Source organism: Eretmochelys imbricata, chromosome 6, assembly GCF_965152235.1.
Source record: "Eretmochelys imbricata isolate rEreImb1 chromosome 6, rEreImb1.hap1, whole genome shotgun sequence".
NCBI lineage: Eukaryota > Metazoa > Chordata > Testudines > Cheloniidae > Eretmochelys > Eretmochelys imbricata.
This window is the reverse complement of record NC_135577.1, coordinates 117,374,111-117,399,453: the sequence shown is the minus strand read 5'-3', so window position 1 is coordinate 117,399,453 and position 25,343 is coordinate 117,374,111. Positions and strand designations below refer to the sequence as shown.

General features: G+C 39.4%; 3 protein-coding genes across 9 annotated transcripts in view; 2 read left to right on the top strand and 1 right to left on the bottom strand.

Annotated features, from left to right (window-relative positions):
• BRF1 (BRF1 general transcription factor IIIB subunit) overlaps positions 1-25,343 on the top strand; it is a 230,619-nt gene that overhangs the window by 78,493 nt on the left and 126,783 nt on the right. For all 6 annotated transcript variants that reach the window (XR_013346443.1, XM_077819492.1, XM_077819489.1 and 3 more), the window contains 2 exons: positions 2,925-2,956; positions 18,297-18,369. Coding sequence is in view for 5 of the 6 variants with exons in the window: in XM_077819492.1 (XP_077675618.1) it covers positions 2,925-2,956; positions 18,297-18,369 (105 nt within the window). In the remaining variant the exon portion in view is untranslated. The remainder of the gene's footprint in view (positions 1-2,924; positions 2,957-18,296; positions 18,370-25,343) is intronic.
• ZBTB1 (zinc finger and BTB domain containing 1) overlaps positions 1-25,343 on the top strand; it is a 300,777-nt gene that overhangs the window by 195,910 nt on the left and 79,524 nt on the right. The window lies entirely within an intron of this gene.
• BTBD6 (BTB domain containing 6) lies at positions 20,644-25,299 on the bottom strand. 2 transcript variants are annotated; one of them, XM_077819499.1, is made up of 6 exons: positions 25,156-25,299; positions 23,738-23,953; positions 23,222-23,528; positions 22,645-22,735; positions 22,278-22,396; positions 20,662-22,048 (listed from the first exon to the last, which is right to left on the bottom strand). In XM_077819499.1, exons 3-6 carry the CDS (start codon positions 23,437-23,439, stop codon positions 21,016-21,018), a joined length of 1,461 nt encoding a protein of 486 aa, XP_077675625.1. In that variant the 5' UTR covers positions 23,440-23,528; positions 23,738-23,953; positions 25,156-25,299; the 3' UTR covers positions 20,662-21,015. The 2 variants fall into 2 exon arrangements, with proteins under 2 accessions (XP_077675624.1, XP_077675625.1); XM_077819498.1 differs by lacking the exons at positions 23,738-23,953; positions 25,156-25,299 and having other exon boundaries at positions 20,644-22,048; positions 23,222-23,722.

Genomic DNA, 25,343 nt, shown 5'->3' with positions numbered 1-25,343 from the left:
AAGTAAATTTCTCAACATATATCAAGTATTCTAAATGTATGCAGTGTGTTAAATATTTTTCTCTAGTAATTCAAAAGTTTTTTTTAAAGTAATGAAACTTGTGATTAATTGTTTTTTATTTTACATTTCAAAATAAAATCTCTTAAACAAGAGTAAGTTATAAGTAGATATATTAATTGAGGGGGAGAGGCAGCCTAGGTGGTTTAGTATATTTGTACGCTAGCCTTTTATCTTTAAATTATCAAGAATGACTAGTAATTTTAAGTTCTTCAATTTTGGGTGTATTCAACTTCTGAGGCACCCTAAAGGGACTGGTTTTCAGAGGATGACTGCTCAGCACTTTGACAACTAGCCCCTCTAAGGTGTGTCAAATTGGGCACCCAGTAATTGAGGCACTCAAAATCATGTGTCACTTTTGAAAGCTTCGATCTGAAATATTTGTGTCCCAAATCAAGTTTTGGAGTGTCTTCCTACTTCCTGTTTGCAAACAAAATCACCATACAATTTGGATTGACAGGCAGCTTCCACTCAGGAAGGCTACTTGGCAGCAAAAGTTTTAAAAACCAGCTGTGTCTACTGAGTTGGGGTGGGCTGGGCAAAGAAAGAGTAAAATGCTAGTCTGGCTGTGTTTGAAGAGTTGTCAGTGGTTATGGCTCCTCTGCACTTCCATTTTTCAAGTCTTTTTTTTACACTTCTTTTTTTTGATTGATGGAGGATAGGTCCATCAGTGGCTATTGGCTAGGATGGTCAGGGATGGTGTCCCTAGCCTCTCTCTGTTTGCCAGAAGCTGGGAATGAGCGACAGGAGATGGATCATTTGATGATTACCTGTTCTGTTCATTCTCTCTGGGGCATCTGGCATTGGCCACTGTCGGAAGACAGGATATTGGGCTTCATGGACCTCTGGTCTGACCCAATATGGCCATTCTTATGTTCGTCTTGCTTACACCAGTCCAATTGTGATCATTTCAGTAGTGCTTTGCTTGGACTTCTGTCTTTCACTAAAAAGGTCTAATTTTTTGCAGGTTGTCTTTTCTGTCAGCAGTCTCTTAGCTAATTTGAATTTTGCTGACTTCTAATTGTATATGAGCTATATGATCGTAGCTAATTGAATGCCCAGGCATACTATTCTCCCACATTATTGAAGCTTCGCTTGTGCTAAGACAATAAGATGTGTAGAATTTTAGATTGAATTTGTCAAATGCATGCAGAACAAATTTGGAATGTTGAGTCTGTATAGTTTTAATATAAGATAGAGATAGAAATTCTGAGTGTTAGTGGTACAAATGTTTATGCATAAACCGATAGTTACCAGAATTCTTCCCCCCCCCCAGCGAAAGAAAGCTGTTATATAGAAAAATGTCTGTACTGAAGAAGAGCTTTGTGTAAGCTCAGAAGCTTGTCTTTCTCACCCACAGAAGTTGGCCAATAAAAGATACTACCTCACTCACCATGTGTCTCTAACATTCAGTATTAGTTTAATATACTTTATAAAAACAGGCTAAAACCTATATTACTACAATGTACTGAACTATAGTGAACTTACTTACTGTTGTTTTTACCATATTCATTGATTTGTTATGCGTGTTGCTTTTTCTCTTAAATTGTTTGTTTACTCTAAAAAAGAACATTTTTACAGTAGTTAAACTAAAACCAGCTAGCTAAGAACATATTTACTCTGTTATTCAGTTAAAAGAGAGATGTAATTAAGGAAAAAACAGCCTTGATAAAAGCATCAAAGTCTAGAAGTTTTTAAAGCTGACACATTTGGCACTTGTTAGGATGAAATAGCCTAAAATTATCAAATTCAAGTTCTTAAAATATTTGTATAAAGAAACTTTTTTATTAAATAGACTTTTTGGTAGACTTGTGGCTATTGTTTTGGTGGTTGTGAATAGTGTTTTATCTTTGTTTTTACCCCTACTATTTCTTTCCTTTTATTTAAGTACTGTAAGAGTAGAAAACATTTGTAAATTTACTCAACAGTTTCAGTAAAATCTTCAGTAAATTCTCTCTAGTAGCTTTCTGTTTTGTTCTGAATGTGTTTTTTTCTTAAATAAATTGCAATAATTAAGTTGCTGCAGTCATTCTTAATACTACTAGTATTTTCAAACTAACATTTTGGGCCCAAACTCCCTTCCACTGTATGGTGTGAGGATGAAAGGAATGAAAATTCTGATATACTGACCCTAAACTGTTAGAGAGAGAGAAGAGTGGAGTCAACATGACATTCTCTTCCTGCACCCATATTCCTTTCCCATGGAAGACTCTCGGTCCTTCTGGCATGAAGCAGACTGAGTGAGTGGATATACATTCTAGCAAAATTAATTTGTTTCCTGTTACATATTTTGTATCTTGCTCAGAGATGAAGAGGCAGGGTCTGTATAGTCAAGGAGCTGATGGCAGCATGGCTCTTAAGTGAGCTCTGCCTATGGGGGAGGTCTCATACAACAACATAGAGGGGCTGCCCATCTGTGTAGATGCCCTGAAATTAGCAGTTTCCTAGTCCTTTCCCACGGATTTTTCTGCACAATGAGAGATCAGGTCCTAAATTGGCACAGAAAAAAGTGACAGATTAGATTTTGAAAATGAAGTCTCTATTTTGTGCCATTTGATGATTTCCAGAATACAATATACAGTATATGTAGTCTTAGCTCATTACTCAAGGGATTCCTTGTCTTTTTAGAGACACTTCTCGTACATATAAACCTTGTTTGTAATGGCACCTTGTGTCCCATAGTGAGGGTAGGCAGAGCTTACTCAGGAGCTGAAACCAATGTGATTCTTTAGCAGGGATGCTGGATCAGACTACTTAATCCATATTCCTGCACTGCCACATGTAAATGATTTTATTTCTCCTTTTATAAAGTTGCTAATCAAATTATCAAATTTTACATGCATTTATATTCCTTGACTTTTTCACAGACATGTTACTTGACCTCAGTGACCTTCTTCAGGTATTGTATCTGTTGTTATTTAATCTTTTGTTTCAAATATTAAACCTTAAAAATGAATACAAGCGAAGAACTACTAATGTGTGCTATTTGGGAAAACTTAATGATCTGTTTCTTTAAAGATTCTGGGCAGGGAAATCATAGGGCTTATAAATCAGAGTAATTATTCAGTGAAATTAAAAATCAAGTGCTTGGGTTTTTTAACCTGACAAATAACACATCAGCAGTTTAGTATAATCTTTCCCCAGTGATCACAAAGTCACTGTAGTGGCACAAGGTCAGATTTCACACATTTTTAAAACAGCTGGTAAGACCGAAATAATTTTTAAGTATAAATGGATCTGTAAAATACTGTGATATTTTTGTAAAATCTATTTTGAGTTGTGTGTACTTAAAGCCCTTGTGGATATAGAGCTCTAAATGAGTGTGTGTGTGTAATGTACACATTCTGTGTCTCCATATCATAAACATCTATTTTACATACAGTACAAATAGGATGGTATAGGTTATTTTTGTCCTTGCAGCTGTCTTTGTAAATGGCATCCCTCTGAAGGTTATTTATTACACAAAGGAATCTGATGGAATTACAAGAATCTAATGCATCTTTAATTCTTAAAATAATGAACATTCTTCTAATCTGCTACAAACTTTGAATGGGTTAAGTGTGCTTAGTTATAACGAGAGAGAGAGAGAGAGTGCGCATGTGCACACGGGTGCTGTGGGGAGGAGGAGTGGGAGGTTTATTTCATTTCAAACCTAGAGATCTAGTGATTTCTTACATAGATTACTACTAAATAGAAAGAGAAGTAAGATGATGAAACATGAAACAAATGTAATCAGAGGTATTGTATCTTCAAAAGATGCCGCAAATACAATAGGGTTGGCTTTCTAACGGCAGTAGAGCAGATTTGTTTCCAGATTTTTTTTATATAATCTAATGAGAAAGAGGAGGAAGAAGGGACATTTGAGGACTTCAAGCCATTCGTTGGGGAAACTGAAGCAATGTAGGGTTGGGGATAAAAGTCATTTTTGGGAAGATGGTGTAGTAGCTAGTACCTTAAACTTGTAATTACAACAGAATGTATTTATAGCAGTAGGAATATACTGCCAGCCACCAGGATGGTGATGGTGATTGTGAAATGTTCAGGGAGATTAGAGAGGCTATGAAAATAGAAAACTCAGTAATAATGGGGGGTTTCAACTATCATTGTATTGACTAAGTGTATATGTCACCTCAGGATGAGAAGCAGAGTTAAAGTTTCAACACATCATAAATGACTGCTTCTTGGAGCAGCTAGTCCTGCGACCCACAAGGGGAGAGGCAATTCTTGATTTAGTCCTAAATGGTACACAAGATGTGGTCCAAGATGTGAGTGTAACTGAATTGTATCATCCTTGTGTGTGTGTGTGGGGGGGGGGATACCAAAATAGCCCACCACAGTGGCATTTAACTAAAGAAATGGGAACCACACAAAAATGAGGAAGCTAGTTAAACAAAAATTAAAAGCTACAGTCACAAAACTGAAATGCCTGCAAGTTGCATGGAAACGTCTAAAACACACCACTATAGAGGCTCAATTTAAATGTATACCCCAAATTAAAAAACGTAGGAAGGGAACCAAAAAAGTGCCACTATGGCTAAAAAACAAAGTAAAAAAAGCAGGTAGAGGTAAAAAGGTATCCTTAAATTGGAAGTTAAATCCTATGGAGAAAAATAGAAAATCTGGCAAGTCAAGTGTAGAATTACAGGCCAAAAAATAATCTGAAGAGCAACTAGCCAAAGACTCAAAAGCTAACAGCAAAAAATTTAAGTACATCAGAAGCAGGAAGCCTGCAAAACAAGCAGTGGGGCCATTGGATGATCATGGTGGAAAGGGAGCACTCAAGGATGGTAAGGCCATTGCGGAGAAGCTAAATAAATTCTATGCATCAGTTTTCACTGCAGAGGATGTGGGGGAGGTTCCCACATCTGAGCCATTCTTTTTAGAAGACAAATCTGAGGAACTGTCCCAGATTGAGATGTCAATAGAGGAGGTTTTGAAACCCTATTTAACATATCAATTTAAGTCATCAGGACCAGATGGTATTCACCCAAGAGTTCTGAAGGAATTCAAATATGAAATTGCAGAACTACTAACTGTGGTATGTAACCTATCACTTAAATCAGGTTCCGTACCAGATGACTGAAGGAGAGCTAACATGACACACATTTTTTAAAAGGCTCAAGGAGCGATCCTGGCAATTACAGGCTATTAAGTCAGTACCAGTTAAATTGGTTGAAACTATAGTAAAGAACAGAATTATCAGTCATATAGATGAACACGATTTGTTGGGGAAGAGTCAACATGGCTTTTGTAAAGGGAAATCATAACTCCTCAATCTGTTAGAATTCTTTGAGGGGACCAACAAACGTGTACTTGGACTTTCAAAAAGCCTTTGACAAGGTCCCTCACCAAAGGCTCTTAAGTAAGCAGTCATGGGACAAGAGGGAAGGTCCTCTCATGGATCAGTAACTAATTAAAAGTAGGGCTGTCAATCGCAGCTACTGCTTGCGATTAATGCAAAACATATTAACTAGATTTTAAAAAAAGTTACAATTAATTGCAGTTTTAGTACTGTTAATAATAGAATACCAGTTGAAATGTATTATAAATATATTTTGATGTTTTTCTACATTTTAATGTATATTGATTTCAATTACAACACAGATTGCAAAGTGTACAGAGCTCACTTTATATTATTTTTATTACAAATATTTGGACTGTAAAAAGATAAACAAAAGTAATACTTTTCAATTTAAGACAAACAAGTTTTCATTTATGAGTAATAATGCTGCCTGCTTCTTACTTAAGTCACCGGAAACTGTCGTAGCCGGCATTGCAAGGTATTTATGTGCCAGATATGCTAAGCATTTGTATGCCCCATCATGCTTCAACTTATAGGCACTAAATTTTTACATTGTCTTGTTTATGAGTGTAGTTAAAAAAACTTCTACATTTGTAAGTTGCACTTTCATGATAAAGATATTGCACTACAGTACAGTACTATAGTATGAGGTGAATTGAAAAATACTATTTCTTTTTTCTTTTTACAGCATAAATATTTGTAATAAAAAATAATGTAAGGTGAGCGCTGTACACTTTATATTCTGTGATGTAATTGAAATCAATATATTTGAAAATGTAGAAAGAGATCCAAAAATATTTGATACATTTCAATTGGTATTCTATTATTAACAATGTGAATAAAACTGAGTAATCACAACTTTTTTTTAATCTCATGATTAATTGCAATTACTTTTTAAATCATTTGGCAGCCCTAGTTAAAAGACAGGAAACCAAAGGGTAGGAAACCAAACTGGTCCTTTTTCTGAATGCAGAGAGGTAAATTGTGGTGTCCCCCAGGGATATATAGTGAGACCAGTGCTATTCAACATATTCATAAATGATCTGGAAAAAGGGGTAAACAGTGAGGTGGCAAAGTTTGCAGATGATACAAAATTACTCAAGATAGTTTAAGTCCAAAGCTGACTGTGAACAGTTAGCAAAACGGGGTGATTGTCAACAAAATGGCAGATAAAATTCAATGCTGATAAATGCAAAGTAATGCACATTGGAAATCACAATTCCCAACTATACATACAACATGATTGCATCTAAATTAGCTGTTACCACTTAAGAAAGAGAGCTTGGAGTCATTGTGGATACTTCACTGAAAACATCAGCTCAATGTGCTGCAGCAGTCAAAAAAGCTAAGAGAATGTTAGGAACCATTAGGAAAGGGATAAATAATAAGGTAGAAAATATCATCATGTCACTATATAAATCCATGGTGCACCCATACCATGAATACTGCATGCAGCACTGGTTGCCCCGTCTCAAAAATGATATATAAGAAGCAGAAAAGGTACAGAGAAGGGCAACAAAAATGATTAGGGATATGGAACAGCTTTCATATGAGGAGAGATTAAAAAGACTGGGACTTTTCAGCTTGGAAAAGAGACAACTGAGAGAGGGGAGATATGAGAGAGGTCTATAAAACCATGAATGGTGTGAAGAAAGTGAATACTGAAGTGTTGTTTACCTCTTCACACAATACAAGAACCGGGGGTCACCCAATGAAATTAATAGGCAGCAGAATTAAAAGAAACATAAGGAAGTACTTCACACAACATATAGTCTGTCTGTAGAACTCGTTGCCAGGGATATTGTGAAGGCCAAAACTATAATAGGGTTCAAAAAAGAATTAAATATGTTCTTGGAAGATAAGTCCATCAGTAGGTATTAGCCAGGATGGTCAGGGATGCAACTTCATGTTCTGGATGTCCCTAGCTTCTGATTGCCAGAAGCTGGGAGTGGATGACAGAGGTGGATCACTTGATGGTTGCCTGTTCTGTTCATTCCTTCTGAAGTACCTGCCATTGGCTACTCTCGGAAGACAGTATACTGGGCTAGATGGACCATTGGTCTGACCCAGTATGGCCATTCTTATGTTGATTTCTAATGTATACCAACTTCTAGGTTCCCTGTGTTTGGTTGAAAAAACAAATCTGTTACACAAAAGTATATACTACTACTTGATTCCTCTCCTGTTTTAATTATTTCTGGAACTTATTTTTTAAAAATTAAACATTTTTGACTTGGGTCATACTACTTACTGCACTGAAATAAAATCTACCAGTGTATGAAAAAATTCCTTTGTTGGTGCAGAAGAATGTGCTGAAGCTAAGAGCCTGTTCTCACTGTCACAGAAGTCAATGGCAACATTCTTACTGACTTCCCAAAAGGCAAGTTGCCGTCCCACATTTCCAGGTAGACAGACGCTGCCAACACAGCTTATCTGAGATCGGTCTCTTTAGTGCAAGATTGATGAACTGTACCCAGGGAAAAAAGGGAAATCCATGTACTTTGCCATGGCCTTGAAATTTTTTCCTTTCAAAGGACACCTCTGCTAAAATTCCCAAGTTTTGAGACACTGATGACATTAAAGTATGAGAATTTCATTTATAACATTCCCAAGGCAGAAAGTGTCAACCTGTATAGTTAAGCCATTTTTTAGATTTTATATACTGATCTTGTTAGAAAGGTAAGTCAGTTGTTCTTGATGAAACAAAATTGCTATTTTTGTGCGTCAAAGAAAACAACAATTTGAAAGGCTCAAAAATGAATTATTGCAAGACCTTTTGAACTGTATTGATTTCTTTTCTAAAACCATTGGACCAGCTCTTAAGGACATGCCAATGGCGGATATTAAGTGGATGACATCTTGATGCTCCCATAGAATTTCCTTCTTGAGTTTTCTCTGATAATTTCTAGTGGTACAATGGACCTGTGGAATTCCTGAAGGTGGAATGGCATCTGGATTCTCTCTGAAGAATGTTGCCAAGCAAAATATCTTGTAGAGTGTCTTCATATAAATTGAGTAAATTACTTAATACTTCAGGATGGACAGTCCATGCATCCATCCATCCAATTTTGTTTATTTAATATATCTGTCATCGTCCCTCTCTTCATCCTACAGCAAATCAATAAAGTAACCATTATGCCTCTGACTATTAGGAAAAGAGAAGATAAATTACATCAACCAAAAGTCAAGGAACAAGCCCCATCCACTTCTACCTCCATCTTTTGTTCTTTCAACAGGGAGCATAAAGTGCAGCCTCATTCTTCCATCCCCTTAATGTAACTTATTTAATAATTTTTTCTTCTTCTCTAGGTCCTTCTTGGAAGATAAGATCCAAGAGGAAAAACAAAAGCACATGGGAAGAGAGAAGATATTAAGGTGGGGGTGGAGGAAGGGAGGGAAGTAGAAGATAGTTCTGCTTTGAGGTCTGCAGAGCCTGTGATTATATTCCATTTTGTGGGAGAGGGCTGTAGATTGTTGGCATCCTTTCAAGATTCAGTCCCTGGCTCTGGACCTATGTCTTTTTGAAGGCAGATGAGTTTTTTCCTGACTCAACTCTGCCTCCCTAAACTGTTGCCCAGGCGCTCTCCTGGGTTCACCCTTTTGAAAGGCTATGTGGATGTAAGTTTTGGGCTCATGGATCACTTTTTGTTCTTTGGGAAACCATAAATTCATAGGTTTCAGAGTAACAGCCGTGTTAGTCTGTATTCACAAAAAGAAAAGGAGTACTTGTGGCACCTTAGAGACTAACCAATTTATTTGAGCATGACCTTTTGTGAGCTACAGCTCACTTCATCGGATTCATTGGAATCTAAATTCATAGATTCCAAGGCCAAAAGGGATCACTGTGATAATGTAGTCTGACCTCCTGTATAACACAGGCCAGAGAACTTCCCCCAAATAATTCCTAGAGCAGATCTTTCAGGAAAACATCCACATCTTGATTTAAAAATTGCCAGTGATGTTCCAATGGTTAATTACACTCACTCAAATTTACACCTTATTTCCAGTATGAATTTGTCTAGCTTCAACTTCCAGCCAGTGGATCATGTTATACCATTCTGTGGCAGTCTGAAGAGCCCATTATCGAGTATTTTTCCCCCCATGTAGGTGCTTGTAGACTGTAATCAAATCACCCCGTAACCTTCTTTGAGTTAAGCTAAATAGATTGATCATCTTGAGTTTATCACGATAGGGTATGTTTTCTTCTCCTTTAATCGTTCTTGTTGCTCTTCTCTGAACCCTCTCCCATTTATCAGCAGCTTTTTAAAATTGTGGACACCTGTACTGGAAACAGCATTCCAGAAGTGGTCACATCAGTGCCAAATACAGAGGTAAAATAACTTCTACTTTTGGTCAGTGTTGCAGTGAGCATTCTGATTATGTAAACCCCCTTCCCCCATCTTTTACAGATTCACTGCTTCCCAGGATAACATCTTCCATCCTGTATGTGTGATCTGCATTCTCTGTTATCCTGCACCCAATTTACCAAGCCACCCAGATTGCTCTGTGTCAGTGATCTGTCTCCTTGATTATGTACTATTCACTCAATTTGTCACCTGCAAGCTTTATCTATGATGGTTTTATGTTTTCTTCAGTCCATTGATAAAAGGGTTAAATAGCATAGTACCAAGAACCAGTCGGTGTGGGATCCCATTAGAGACCTACCCCCTTAATAATATTTCCCTGTTACATTTACATTTTGAGACCTATGAGTTATCCAGCTTTTAATCCATTTAATATGGATTAAAATATGGTTAATTTAATATTCTAGTTTTTTATCAAGATGATGTGTGCTGTACAGAAATCTAAGCATATTATAACAAAACTATAATATTTATCAAACAAACTTGTAATCTCATTTAAAAAAAGATATCAAGTTAGTTGTACAGGATCTATTTTCCATAAATCCATATTGATTGGCATTAGTAATTACCTTTCTTTAATTCTTTATTGAGTCCCATATCAGCTCCTCCATTATCTTGCCTGGGATTGATGTCAGACTGACAGGCCTATAATTATCCAGGTCATCCTCTTTGCTCTTTTTAAATATTGGTACAACATTATCTCTCTTCCAGTCTTCTTGAACTTCCCCAGTGGTCGAAGACTTACTAAAAATCAACATTCATGGTCTAGCGAGCTCTTCAGCCAGCTCTTCTAAAACTCCTGGATGCAAGTTATCTGGACTTGCTGATTTAAAAATGTCTAACTTTAGTAGCTGCTGTTTAACATCCTCCTGAGATACTAATGGAACGAGTGTTATCATCATCGTATGATATGACTACACCATCTGCTTTTTGAAGTCCAAGTTCTTAGCACAAAGGGTTGTACTACTTGCCCATAAGGACACAAAGCCTTCTGATGCCTTTATAGGGCTACCAGTGGATATGGTCCCACATTCTTCACTTAGAAATCAAAGAAACTGCACTTTTAGTAGTGTACCTTCGTCTGGCATAAGGTCTGTTACAGACCTCATGCTGGTGGCGTAAGTAAGTTATAACTGGAGGGGACTTACTTTAACTTCTCCTGAGGCTGGGCAACCCACAGGGATCCACAACTGTCCCTTGTGGCATGCACTCGTACAGAACTGGGGCTATGTGTTCTTTATTTGATCTGCTAAGCAGAGCTGGATGGAGAATGACCATTCCATTTCACGACAACTTTCAGACATTTGAAATTTGTTTTTTGTTCTGTATTGGAATAAAACCTTGTCATAAATATAAAGGGAAGCGTAACCACGTTTCTGTATACAGTGTTATAAAATCCCTCCTGGCCAGAGGCAAAACCCTTTAACTTGTAAAGGATTAAGATGCTAAGGTAACCTTGCTGGCACCTGACCCAAAATGACCAATGAGGGGACAAGATACTTTCAAATCTGGAGGGGTGAGGGGGGAACAAAGGGGTCTGTATGTCTGTGTGATGCTTTTGCCAGGAACAGATCAGGAGTGTAAGCCTTACGAGTCCTGTAAAATTAGTAAGTAATCTAGCTAGAAAATGCTTTAGATTTTCTTTTAATGGTTTGTAAAATAAGCTGTGCTGGAGGGAATGTATATTGCTGTTTTTGTGTCTTTTTGTAACTTAAGGTTTTGCCTAGAGGGATTCTCTGTTTTGAATCTGATTACCCTGTAAGGTATTTACCATCCTGATTTTACAGAGGTGATTCTTCTACCTTTTCTTTAAATAAAATTCTTCTTTTAAGAACCTGATTAATTTTTCATTGTTCTTAAGATCCAAGGGTTTGGGTCTGTGTTCACCTGTACCAATTGGAGAGGATTATTATCAAGCCTTCCCCAGGAAAGGGGGTGTAGGGCTTGGGGGGATATTTTGGGGGAAGACGTCTCCAAGTGGTCTCTTTCCTTCTTCTTTGTTTAAAATGCTTGGTGGTGGCAGCATACTGTTCAAGGACAAGGCGAAGTTTGTACCTTGGGGAAGTTTTTAACCTAAGCTGGTAAGAATAAGCTTAAGGGGTCTTTTATGCAGATCCCCACATCTGTACCCTAGACGTCAGAGTGGGGAAGGAACCTTGACACACCTTGATTGATGATTTTTGCTAAGTGGAATTGTCTAAATATCTGTTTTCAGATGAGAAGGGTCACATTTTCAATTTCGGGTGGAATTCTCTTTGACCAGAATCCAACTGAAAGGCTTCCTGTCCACAACTTCAAAGAAATCTGTATATCTCTGCAACATGTTTTGCCTTTGACGGAACAGCGTATTTTGACACTAAAACGTTTAATCAAAAATGTTCTGACCAGCTCTTCTACTTGAGTGAGGCTGTTCTTTCTCCTCCTCTTTAATCACTTGATCAGCCAGCAACAGGGTTACATATTCATTAACTGGTGAAGTAGATATGTCAGGGGTCTTTGATTGGGAACCTTCTCTGCTTGTATTTTCACTTAGTGAATTTTGGTTCCCTTCTTGTTTTGTTTACAGGTACAGTTTTCTTTTGAGGTAGCCTTTCTGGCTTTTGTTTTCTTTTCCATTGTCTAGTTGTTTAAAGGGTTGAGAAACTTGTCTAGCTCTGACCTAACTTCTTGTACAGTTTGGGTTTGCCCATAAGTTTCAGGATCCTGTCCTACCTTTCATCCAGAGAGAACTACTCAGCTAGATTTCAGATCTCACAATGTATCAAAAGGCTGTCCCTTTAATCATGGGAAATGCCAGTCTGTTCCTGGGTCCCCCTCTTTTATACCGTAGCATCATGATCTTGAGATGTGGTTACAACAGTCTTCAGACAGTAGTATTGGCAGTTCTCTACCTTACCTTTGATCTCTGATTTTATGTAGTGAAAATCTTCTCTTTAATATGGCTATATTGGTGCTTCTCATTATATAAGTCCTCTCTGTGTGTTACTGCCTACTGTCAGATATGTTGTCAGGTGGGGAAAGAGTATGTACAAGAAGGGAAAACTAGTACAGTAACTGGTAATTCTGTTTGTTGCAGTCTTTTGCTTCCACCTTCAAAAAAAAATCTTGCTTCTTTCTCTTAAGGTTGTTCTCTCAAGTGACATTTTCCTTCTTATGTGGATCTTTACTACTACTTACTGTTTCCTCTAGAAGTTTGTTTACTTATATAAAAGTGGACTGGCTGATTCCTTTATACAGGCCTTGAATGATTATTATTTTATCTCCTTGCTTAGGTGGTATTATGTCTTGCATACGGTTTTGTTGTAGGACCAGAGAATAATAGTAATACAGCAAACAGAATTTCCAGAAGTAGATTCTTCCTTCTGAGGACCTAGATTGAGGAAGTGCTTTTCAGCACAAGATGGGGAAAAAAAGGCACTTAAGTGAATTTTGATTTGACTGATTGAAAAAGAAGTGGATTCATGTCTGTCATTCTTTGAATCAGAAACCAGCAAGCTTTCATTGGTGTAAGATTGTGATCTTGTGGTCCTTTTTTTCTTTCTTTGGTTAAATACAGTATTCTGGCTGTGATGGTCCAAAGAATGAAAAGCTTAAACCTACTGATCTGGATAACAAAACATTTAATATTAATGCTTGAAACCTTTGGAGAGAATACTTAGTAGCTGGCTTCCTATATTAACACTTTTTACTCATTTCATGACACATCCAGGTTGACTGAATTTGCTTCCATTACCTAAGTACAAATTTGTGTATTGATCTATTTAATTTAGACATCCTGGATGTGGTCCATAGGCCCCACTGTACAATAAATGTTAATAGTAATGAACCAAATAACTTCAGGTACATCTTCTCCAAACAACATACACTATCCTTAAATAGTCATTTTCTTTTCATGCTTCCTTTGTTATTTAGGCAAGCATCCATAGATGCTTTGAATTCTGACTGTCCAGTTCTTGGTCCTTCTGAAAAGAAGACAACCTAGGCCACTGTCAGTATACTCAATAGTTTACTGGATTGTCTTACTTAGATCTTGACGAGCCTCTCTGGAAATTCACCATTGTTAAATAAATTTATCTAATTTATTGGATCAAAGATGAGGCACCTTTTGTCTTAGGCACTCTGGTCAGCTGCTGTCATCCTCCAAGGGGGTGGAGTGAATCTAACAACCTTGTGAATTTCAGATTACATATATCTTTCTGTGGAGATTTTTTGAACTGTAGCATGCTTTAGATTGATGACCTGTTCAACTCACTTGTCAGTGGTAAGTAGACCACTGTTCTTGTCCTCAAAAGCTGAAATATACATGTGGACTGTTATGAACGTGGACATTCAGACATGATGTGAAAAAAGGAAATAATGAAAAGAAAATTGAAGGGTGAGAAGATTTCCTTTCTCCTATGAGGTGTCACCTTAAAACATCTGAGGTCTGAAGAATGAGAACTGATTAAATCCACACCTTTGGAGAAGTATAGGATCTGAAATGTAGAGTATATTAACTAGTCCTTCTACAGGTAGGAGGATCCCCTACAAAGGTGAAACTAAATCTTCATATTCAAATACGATATCTTAAGGAATAATTCAGCAGGTTGTTGATAAGGAAGAACATCTTGATAGAATATGGTCCTTGTTAAGAAAATAAGGATAAAAAGGATTAGTTCATAGTGGCTTGGTAAGCATATAGTTTTTAGCTGAAAGATGCCTTTTTTGTGCTGCAGAATCTAAGATTTCACTTTTTAAAAATGTAGAGTCTGGTCTGTATGGTTGTAAAGAGAACCTTGTAAATGTGAACTGAGTGTGAACTTTTGCAGTGATTTCTGCCTAAGTCTGTAGATACCTTGAAACATCTCGAGAGAGGGATTAGGTGCTACTGCTCATCTGACTGGGACAGTGACTCTGAAGCCTAATGATAATTTAAACAGCTATTTTATGGCTGATCAAAGCGTACAAAAATGAACAATCTACTGTGAATGGCATCTTGTTTGGTGGTTTTGAGTGGGCAGAATTTAGGAGAATACCATTTATTTTTTTCCAGTTTGATTCGTGGATTTTGAGAGAGGGAGTGGGACCACATCAGTTAGATTTGGAGTGTTCAGCCTTAAAGCTGTCTGACAAATGGGAGCAGTATAACAAGGCCATTGAAACTCATACTAGATGCATCTTTTTTAATGGATAATCTTTCTTCTATCACCATAATTAAGATGTTTGTAAAATTAGGGGTTTAGACATAGAAATGCTATTATAGTTTCTAAATTTGGGGAATTTAGCTAGAGGCATTGGAGAAAAGGGATTTAAACATTTCCCTGTAAGGTTGTAGACCCTCACAAAAATTGTACTAGTGCAGGAGAACCAGAAAGTGAAACACACCTGTAAATGAATTGTTTTAATTGTCTACGTTGAGTGAAATCTAAAAATTATAAATAAATGCAAATGGTGAATGTGAAACTAGATTTTAAAAATCATTTCAGCTGTAATATCACCACTTTGGACTAATAATAGAGATTAAAAAAAATGTGGAAGAGCCCTCTTAAATTATCACCACCAGAGGTCCTTAAATGACACGTTTCAGTAATACATGCCTTTTATTGATTGCTGTGTTAGCCTTGTGGGCTCTTTAATTTCCAATATATATAAAGGGACAAATGCCCCAGTACCTGTGAATATTTGATCATTCCAAAAGTATCTGTATTGGCTTGCCAAGAGAGCCAGTTTTTTATTGCTTGTTCTTTCTGTGACTTTTACACTAGCATTAAAAATGTATGAGCTCTGTGAAAAACCAGAATATAACACACAATCCACTGGATAGCATCCGCGCTTTCTGACTTCCTCTCTGAATCAATGGTAACCAAACGCTGCAAACGATTGCACTTAGGATCTTAGAGCAGAAATTCCCTGAAGTACAATTTCTACTTGAGTTTAGTAAGTGTTTTGTGTGGACAAGCTTTCTGCACCTTGAGATCAGTCGTCATACTGTATGTGATGTGGGTGAAGTAAGAAGCAGGTTAGATTTAGATTTTCAGGTAGGTCCTAGATCTGGAGACTTTAGCTAGACCCAGGAATGGATGATAGAATCAGTGATACAGCAATTTGACTATGCACTTGGCTCTGCTGAAAACTTAATGTGACCCCCCTCCCTGCAATCCTTGACTCTTAGGAGGACGTCACTGTGGGAAACTGTGTCTTTATGCCTATTGGTATTTATTTACTCTGTAATTGATGTTTTTATCGAAAATTTGCTGGGGAGGAGTGTTAAGTGTATTGTCTGCAATTATGTGGTCAGATGGGGACAAAAAGGAGGTATTTGAGCCTTCTGTCAAAAAAGAAAAAACAGGAGATGATAAATATTTTCATCTGTTGGTTTGTATTTTTTCTAGACTAAATGAAAGAACTGGGTGAGTCAGTGAGGCTTGGGATGGAAAAATGATGTGGTTGGCTCTAATGGAGTAACTTTATTGACTTGTATAATAAATCCTTCTTGCAGGTCAGATTTCTAAATTATGAGGTTTAAGATATATAATTCCAGGTCAGCCAACTAAGAGGCTTAAACTACTAAGAAGATTTAAGAGATTTTTTTCACGTTGTAGTTTGTCAAAACAAACTGCAGTGCATTTAGAGAACCCAAATCAATGGAAGCGAGAGACCCTTGGAAACATTGCATAGTTTTGCTTTAGTAAAAATTGTTCTATCTTCATGGCTCACAAAAAGGAAATAAACCATACAGTATCAAATTCTAAAGGAAATGCTAGATATTGGGTATCTATATATATTTCTGTACCTTGGTACCCATCAAGGCTAATCTTGATTAAAGGGACACATTTCAATTTTGGTCACTTCCTCTCTGGGTTTAAATTGTACCATCCTTTCTCCATAGCCCTACAGATAACACTACAGTTATCTATCTACCTGCTAGTCCTGTCTCACTGTTGGTCATATATAGAGGTTGTGTAAGAGAGATATTCAACACATTCCACTAAATATACTAAGTGAAATAATACCCATCTATATTTGAGTGATAGATTGAATGATCTCTTTGAAGATGACTGACAGCCTTGGAGATTCTTGTAATGGTTTTAAATTAAAAAAAAAAAAATCAAGTAGAATTAAAGTACAGAAAAATCTCCTATTACTTCCCCATCCTGAACAAGGGGAGAAGACGACCTGAAAATACTTTGATGAAGAAAGTTCACTTCAAATTGGATGACTTTTTTTAAAAATAGCTTTTGATGCAGAATGAGTATATTTATTAACAGGAGGCCTGCATCTTCATCATGCTTTTCCGTAAGCTTGTTTGATATGTTTCAATAGCCCAGGTGCATACTTCGCTCTTTACTAACCAACTTCACTTTGCATAGCAGAGGGACACTTCTGCTGCATAAAACCACTAAACATAGACTACTTAAATAAAAAACAAGGACTGTTTTTTTAGTATCGTGTCAGAGGTCTGAGTCTCTTAACTTTGACATGTATTTATGCCTTGGGGCCGCAGCATGCTCATGTAGGAACACCCACGGTCAATTTGGAACTGAAGCATAGCAACATCCAGCCCTCTCCTAAGGCCAGAAAAGCACGACTTAATACATTATTTTATTTCATTTCTTCAAACTTTTGGAATACGACTAAGTACCTAGCCCATAAATTAAAACTCATTATAGGAATATAAACAAAGGGCTGCCCATAAACATCTCCTGAGCCTACAGTCTCCTCAGCGGCCTCAGAAAAGAAGGGGAAAAAGATGAGCTTTTACAGCGTGCATGGAAAGTCAACAAATTTGAGATCTGGTGGACTCAGGTGAGGGTGACTGTTCCAAAATTGAGGACCCCTCACAGAAAATGCCACGCTAGCAGCTCCCCCTTATTTATATTAAGGGAGCCTCAGCTCGAGCACCTCTGTGAGCTCAACTGTGGCAGTTTAAACACTGAGAGAGAGGCAGTCTTTCTGGTAACCAGGTCTCCTAAGCACTGAGGGCTTTATAGGTTAAAAAAACCAATATGTTGAACTGAGGATAGTAACTGAAAAATTAGGGAAGGCAAAAATCCTTGGAGCACTGAGTGCCACTCCCTCCCTGGGTGGAAAAGTAGTTTTGTTTGTGCTTGTGAAATTCTAATTATACCACTTTACATGATTAAACAAAGCTAAAATTGCACTAACTTGCAGGTTTTGTTAAGTGAAGAGACGAGTGCCACTGCAGAGTTATAGTTTAATGTAACGATGTGTGTTTTGAACTATAAACTGACAAACTGGGAAATTGCCCAAGTACTCCAGGACAAAATGGGGCCCACTGAAAAGCATAATAGGCAACCTCTTGCAAAGTAGTGCAGTGTTTTTAGTGATTTTGTTTTGGCTTGTGTCACAGCTTTAACTTTTCATATATCTTTTAATGAGAATTTAGCTTACCTCTATGATCTATAAATCCGATTGCATCAAATGATTACTTTCACTTTAAAATATCTGGGTGATTTTTTTTTTTAACAAAAGCCACTTGTTTGTTTCAGAGGTGGATTTTCATCTCTGTATAATGGAGTTTTTTTTCAATGTTTGCTATTTAAGGTGCAAATAATGTTTTCTGTCTTTAATAGGTGAATGTCTATGTGCTGGGAAAAACTTTCCTTCTGCTGGCCAGAGAGCTCTGCATAAATGCTCCAGCTATAGGTATTTTTTTAAGAGTTGGCTTTCAGTACTTGGGTATACTTTACTATAGTTTCACGATTGCTCTTAGAAGGCCAAAAATTTGCACAGTACAGTATTAAAGGGGCACTTTAAAATGAAATTCATAGTCCAGAGATAAAATGTGACAGTTACTGAAGTGTAGAAGTCATCTTAAAATAGAGAACACAATAGTGGGGCTGCTGTTGAATGCACGTAAGCTTGACACTATTTTCTTTTTCAGTAAAATGTCATTCACTACCTCTTAGTATAAGAATAGTGTAAGCCTTAATGAGAGTATGGACTGACATGAGAGAGAGATGCTTATCTACAAGCTTGTACAGACTTGTCATATTTCAGTTCAACCAAATAAGACACAATATTAGGTTAAGTATTTTCTAAATTTACTGTGTTCAGCACCTGAAGCTGCTGATGTCAACACTTGAAATACAAGAGGATTTATGGAAAATGAGGAGCTTTGTTTTGAGAGAACGTTAGTAATCAGTTTGCTTCTACTATTATTTTTGTTTTAAAAGTGGCGGTTGAAATAAGCACAGGTTATGTTGTATGAAAACAGTTTTTAATCTAACATATATTAAAATCTGCTTTTAGTAGTAGCAGCTCCAGACAGCAGTGTATGCATGTTACATTTCAGTACTTTGTCAAGCCTGGCAGACTCTGAGCCACAGAAAACCTTGCTAACTCCACTTAAAGGGATTGGTTCATAAGGGTATCGTGTGACTGTTACCTGCCTCTTTATTCTAGTATTTTTCTCTCTTCTGTATTTCCTTCAACTTAACATCTTTTAGTCTGCATTGAGGGACTGAGAGATTTTTTTTGTCATCAACAAACAGGCAACTTCAGTCTACTTACAGCTAGCCCTTGAGGAGCACTTGAGAACATTGCTCTCCCTGGAAACTAAGCATCACCTGTCCAAATACTGAGTTCAGTGATCATGGAGTCTCGATAAGATGTGACAATACACAGCTATCAGCCAAGTCACTGGGCTAGTTCACTTGGCATATCTTAATACTAGATGAAAAGAATATTCTCCCTCTGATTTTTGCAGTGGAAATCCAGCTCCCTCAGTATTTTGCACTGCAGTTTCTAAAGACAGAACAGGAAGTCCTCTATTATCGTTTGTATTTTAATTGAATTGTCTTACAGCAGCGAGCGAATGTTTGGAAAACAAGCAAGCCTTCAAACTAAATATTAGTGGTACTTTTTACACCAGGAAAAAAAAATCTCTAATCCCCGTTTTGTACTTTTTCCAAGGTCACTGCTACAAGGATGAGAAAAGGGTCCTGCTTATAGTACACAGTAAATATTTTCAACTGCCTAATCTCGAATGATAGAAAAAGCTACTTCAGTCATTTTTGTAGTCTGTATCCTGGAATTAGCTCAACAGGTGTAAATATGTGATAAAGTACATTTGAGGGATTATTTCACCTGTCAGCTGTATGAAAAAGCAAAGAGGGTGCTCTTGGTGTGCAGCCTGTTTAGGTGGCTTCCTCCCTCATCATCAGGAATTTTAAATGTACTATTTAAGTTTTTTTATCAGACTGTGTGTCTCTCAAGCTAGCATCTGAATTTGGGCAGTTTAATTATTGATATTTCAGTTCTTTGCTCCTTCAGTGGGTTTTTGTAGATTGTAAAGATTTTATATATATATAAAGCTGCATTTAAATGTGGCTTAGTACTGTAACTTTTACCAAATATACATAAAACAGAGTCATAAAGTTCTTACTTCATACATTGGTTTCGAATTATCCTAGTCCACACACAGTTTCTGAACCAATTTAACAAATCTGTTTTTAACTGTGTGTAGACAAGGGCCTAGACATTAGACCAGTCTGTTGCAATTTACTTGAAAATGGGACAGATGTCAGTTTAATCTAAAGCTTCCCTAACTCTACAAAGAGCAAGTGCAGTAGCTGCAGAGAACTTAATCTGAATGAAATCTTGTAAGGTTTCAAATAAAAGCTTAGGATATTTTTTAAAATCAGCTTTACAGTCGCTCAAACCTTTCTGCTTTGTCACTGAAGTTTAAGAAAACTGTGCTTCCTTATACATCACCTCCAAGGTGGGAAGAAACTGTATAGTGTGCCTGTTTGTGGAGAGCTTTAGTGACCTTGCAAAGCAATCTCTATATTTTTGCTGATAGTTATGCCTTTTATAGACAAACTCAGTAGTCTGAGTGTTCTGTTTATCATTTTCTTAGGAATCCCACCACTAAACTGTACTATAGATATATTAACAGACGCAAGTCATACGATCAGCAATGATCAAGTACACAGGTTTTAGGGCAAGTAAAAATGTTTTATATTTCACAGATTCATAAAACTGCTCTAGTTTAGAACATCCTGCTTGAGTCAGCTGCAGTCTGTGAGTTAGTTATCTATATACAAAATAAATGCACATTACGTGCAGAATTTAACATTTTTCTGCATGTTGCAGTTTTAATTAAGTCAAATATCTTATGAATAAATAAAATAAGATTAAATTCAAGAGCATTCCTTCACTTATTTTGATAGCCTGATGTAGTAGATAGGTAAGTAGCCTAACATTCCACACTGCTGTAGAGGTTTGTAGTAATCAAAAAAATCCTTTAGTGTGAATAGCAGTACTGGAATACAGTCGAAGTAAAATGCATCATGCATAGAAAATGAGTTCAGGTATTTGTCCTCCTTGTACTCCAGTTCCATTGGTACTATCAGAGGAGCACTGGAACTGGAATGTTACTTTTCCACATTGTACTTCAGTCATTCCCTCTTGCCCAAAATAACTAAGTTCATTGCCATCAAGAATGGCACTTACGTTGTAAAATGTGTCTTGCTCAACCTGCACAGGGTGTTCAAACCACACAGAGAAAGTATTACTGGATCCATCAGAGGTAAACTTTGTCAGATTTTGAGCAAGAACAACTCCTAGACGCTTAAGTTCAATTTTGACGCTGTATTCAGCTTTACCACAGCTTGACCCATACAAGCCTAGTCCTGCTATGAATATCCTTTTATCTACAGCAAATTGGATACTGTCACAGCGACCTCTGTACCTCCATTGGTTACTACGATATGCAGATGATTGAAATCGATGGCATCTTTGAGGTACAAGTCCTTTTCTTTTTGTCAGTGGAAATTCTAGCTTGGGTTTATTTGCAGCTGTATACCATAAGAATATATTATGTGTTTCCTCAAGGGTAAGGATGTCAGATTGAGCAGCTCCATTGGCAAACTCCTCCAAAGTCATAGTTGGAATTCGCACCAAATATAAAGCTTTTCCTAATACATTCCTCTTGTTCCTTGGTGTAATTGGTAGCCCTTGTCTTTTGCATTCAGCCTCTGCCCAATTAAGAACAGCCTCAAAAACTACCACCTCTTTAGTGTTTAGTGCTTCCCTGGTTACAATGATCTCTAGTGTTTGTTGATCAATTTCACAGAAGCCTTCTGACTTCAATGCCATTTCTGCTTGAGCATCAATTACTTCCCAGCAGCGCTGGGTCAATTCTGGCTCCTCAAAGAGTCTGCTCTGAGATAGCAGAACACAAGCATTTTTAGCCTCTAAACTAGTCTCCAGAAAATTGACGCAAGCCTTTGCTAAGGCTGGGACGATATACTTCTTGGCAGCATACAGAGTAGCGAGCACTGTGTCAGCTTCCAGGTCAATTTCATCACTATACATATACCTAAACAGAATAAAAAACAAGTATTTTTAAAAGCAATATAAGCCCTGAGAGATTAAGCTACAATTGTCATAACTGACAAGTAGCAATTTGTCATATTTGACATTTGTTAGCACATTTAATAAAGTGTAATAGCTGCATGTTCCTAGATGCCGTTTAAAAGATTTTAAAGATTTTTATAAACCACTTTTAGTCTCTCCACAGGATTTGTAGACTCGTAATGACCACTTACTTTAATAAGATTAGAAAGGCTGCAGGTTCCACATCTGGTATATGGATTTCAGATCTGACCTCTGCAAGATCACCATAAAACATAGCATAGAAGACAGAGCTACCAACTGCCAAAACATACTGTTAAAAAAAAAGACAAGTATGTCTTTAGTATGTAGCTGTAGTAATTAAACATACTAGCTGACAGAAGAGGTACTGGGGGAAACTTAAAAGCTTCAGTTCAAATAGAAATCCCTTAAACTGTCCCATTATAATTAAGATATATATAAGTTATTTATTTACTTTGGAGATAAGACAAAAATATCATAATTAGACAAGTTAACTCCACTACCCTAGCAGAAGGAAAAAATAATATCAGCTGCACAAACCTTGTGGGCAGGAACTTTCTTTGATGCCCCCAGGGGGCCTACGATAAAATGTACATCAGCCATAAGTTCGTTATTGAACATCAGTGCGTTCCTGAAAGTAACAGGAAGGGAGAAACCAAATTAGATTTGCCAAGTTTATCACCTGATGCCACAATGGACCTAATGCTACATAAATTGAGTCCTGGTTTCAGTAGGTGTCTACTCCACCCCCTTGCTACAGCTGGTGCAATGGGACACAGTGGGATACCTTCTCTCACTGTGGAGTCAGTGGTTGCACAAGTGAGTTGAGAGCAGAATGTGGCCAATATACAGATGCAATACTTGAACTCCCCTGGTCTTAGGCTGCAGGAGGCCTGTGACTGCCACAACTTGCTGTTTTTTTGGCTTGGGGAGCCAGACTTTCTCTTCCCACCCAGTGTTGGGTGGCAGGGCTGCTCATTGCTAAACAACCCATGTTCCCTGCCTTTGGCACAGAAGGGGGATGCCATGGGACTGGCTCCTGCCCTATAGTTCTCCTGCAGGGTGTGGGGGCAAGGGCTGCCCAGGCTCTGTACACTCTGGCCAGGCTGGCACTTACCTCTCCCGCAGGGTGGGGTGGAAGGACTGCCAGTTGGAGCTCTCCAAATTGTTGTTGTTCAGGTTTTGCAGTTGTGGCGGCGGCGGCGGCTGGGCACTCTGCTGAAGCTGAAGGGCGTTTTTCTTGCTATTGGCAGCAGCAGTGACGGTGGCAGCAGCAGCGTTATTACTGTTTGCAATATTGGTGTTAGCGCTGGCAGGGTAAAGCTCTGCAGCCATCTTCTTCTTCAGGGAGAGGGGCACTACCTCATAGCATGCTGGCACCTTGCCGTTTGACCTCACGCTCTTTTTGGACTTCTTTAAGGTCTCTGGAAGCAGAAGAAAGAAAGTCAAACACTTCATGATCCTGCCATTGAGGCAGCCATGGGGCAGTGGCATGAGCAAGAGGACAGCTATTCTAAAGTCAGGTCCCACTACCTGGATACTTATGATTTTAAACTGCGGCTTTTGCTCTGAAGCCCCGAGCGCCTTTTCTAGGGAGCAGAACAGTGCCGTAATGAATGATGCCAGTGCTCACCTTTGCTTGAAGGTCCCAGCCTCTAGACCACAGGCAGGATTGCAAAGGAAGACCCCAGGAGGGATACAGGCAAAGTGTTTCCCCAAAAGGAGGAGTAGCAGAGTCAATCCATAAAGCCCCCAAGAGTTAAAGCCCAGCCAGCGCCGAGCTGCTGCCAACCACTGGATCTTCTTTGAAAGGCGACTCGGATCCTTCTTCCGGGCAAGGGTTAAACATCTGCAGAGAGAGCAGCAAGTTCCCAGCCCCAGTATTTAAACAAGGGCCGAACAAACCCTGGCTGCGGTTGCCAGTGCGCACCTTGTAATTCCTCCGCACGCGAGGGGAGGCGGATGCTGTGAATCCCGCCGCGCTGCCCGCGGAACAAAACTTTCCCAGATTCAGTCCTGCTCGGAGCAGATGCCCACGGGGCCGGTGTGAGGGTCCGTGCCCCGCGCAGCGCCCCTGCGCCTGAAAGGCCAGAGCCGCCGGGCGCGTCTCCGCGGCGCTCAGCGGGCGCTGCCGCCTCCTTGCGCTGTTGTGGTTCTGCAGCCAGCAGCGGGGCCGGGCGCCCGTGTCCTCACGCGTGTGCGCTGCCCCCTCCGTGTGTGCGCGCGTGTGTGTGTGTGTGTCGGCTTCCCTCCGCCTCCTGCCTCAAATAGCCAGCCGCGGCCCCGCGCGTCACGCCCGCCTGCTCCAATGGGGAGCGGCGGGGCCCGGCCCCGGGCTCCCTCCCTTCCCAGACAATATGTCATTCTTCTCCGCTCCCTCCTACCCGCCAGCTCGCCCCCCCCCCCCCAGCCGCTTGGGAAAATTACAGGGAGCCAAAATCCACCGCCCAGGAAAGGCTGCAATGGAGCCAAATGTACTGATGCTCCAAATTCACCCCCAGAGGCGGGGGGAGCCTTACACTAGCAACCCCCCTCCCCCGGTGCACTGGGGACCTACCCCGCCAACTTCCCTCCAGCCCTCTGCAAAGTAAACCCAGCCCCACGGGCGATCCGCAGTCTGCGTTCAACTTCCCCGGGAGAGCCCCCAGCTCTGCAGCGTCCCCCCCCCGCCCGAGGGCAGCTCAGAGCTTGGCTTGACTCGGCTTTGATGCTGAGCCAAGGTGAACCAGGAAGGCAGTAAACAGATGGGGGCAGAGCTGGCGATCGGAGCGACTTTTCTTCCTGAAAGCCTCCCTTCTCTCCCCCCTCCCCGCCGCCCGTGCACCTAGAGAGCCTGCGAGGCTGTTGTTTTCTTCCCGATCCCGGGCATTACTTGCAGCAGCAGAGCAAGTCTGACATGTTGCAGAGTGGGAGCCCCAGCAGGCACGGCAGAAATGCCACGCAGAGGCACAGCAGCGCTGCAGTTTGGGACTCAGCTGCTGCCCAGCTGCGGGGGAGCTCTGCAGAGACCCAGCCTGCCCCAGACCACGCAAAAAGTCGGGGTCACTGTACCTGCCGCCCTCACCAGCCGTCCCTCCGTCCACACCGAGCTGGGAAAGTTTGCACGGCAGGCTGCTCCGTGGAGTCAGAAGCCATGATTATGGAAATGGTTGGGAAGACGGGAGGGGGCTGGGTCTGGGTCTGAGATCCTGTTTCTGTGCAGCCAGTCGTTCCCAGCCGGACCGAGCGAGGGCGCCCCA

Excerpts from the sequence above, each read along its gene's own strand:
- BTBD6 (XM_077819498.1), bottom strand. The coding sequence starts at position 23,598 with ATGCCACTGCCCCATGGCTGCCTCAATGGCAGGATCATGAAGTGTTTG. Across the intron at positions 22,736-23,221 it reads CACCCCACCCTGCGGGAGAG|GAACGCACTGATGTTCAATA; the intron begins GTAAGTGCCAGC and ends TGTTACTTTCAG. Across the intron at positions 22,049-22,277 it reads GCCTTTCTAATCTTATTAAA|GTATATGTATAGTGATGAAA; the intron begins GTAAGTGGTCAT and ends TATTCTGTTTAG.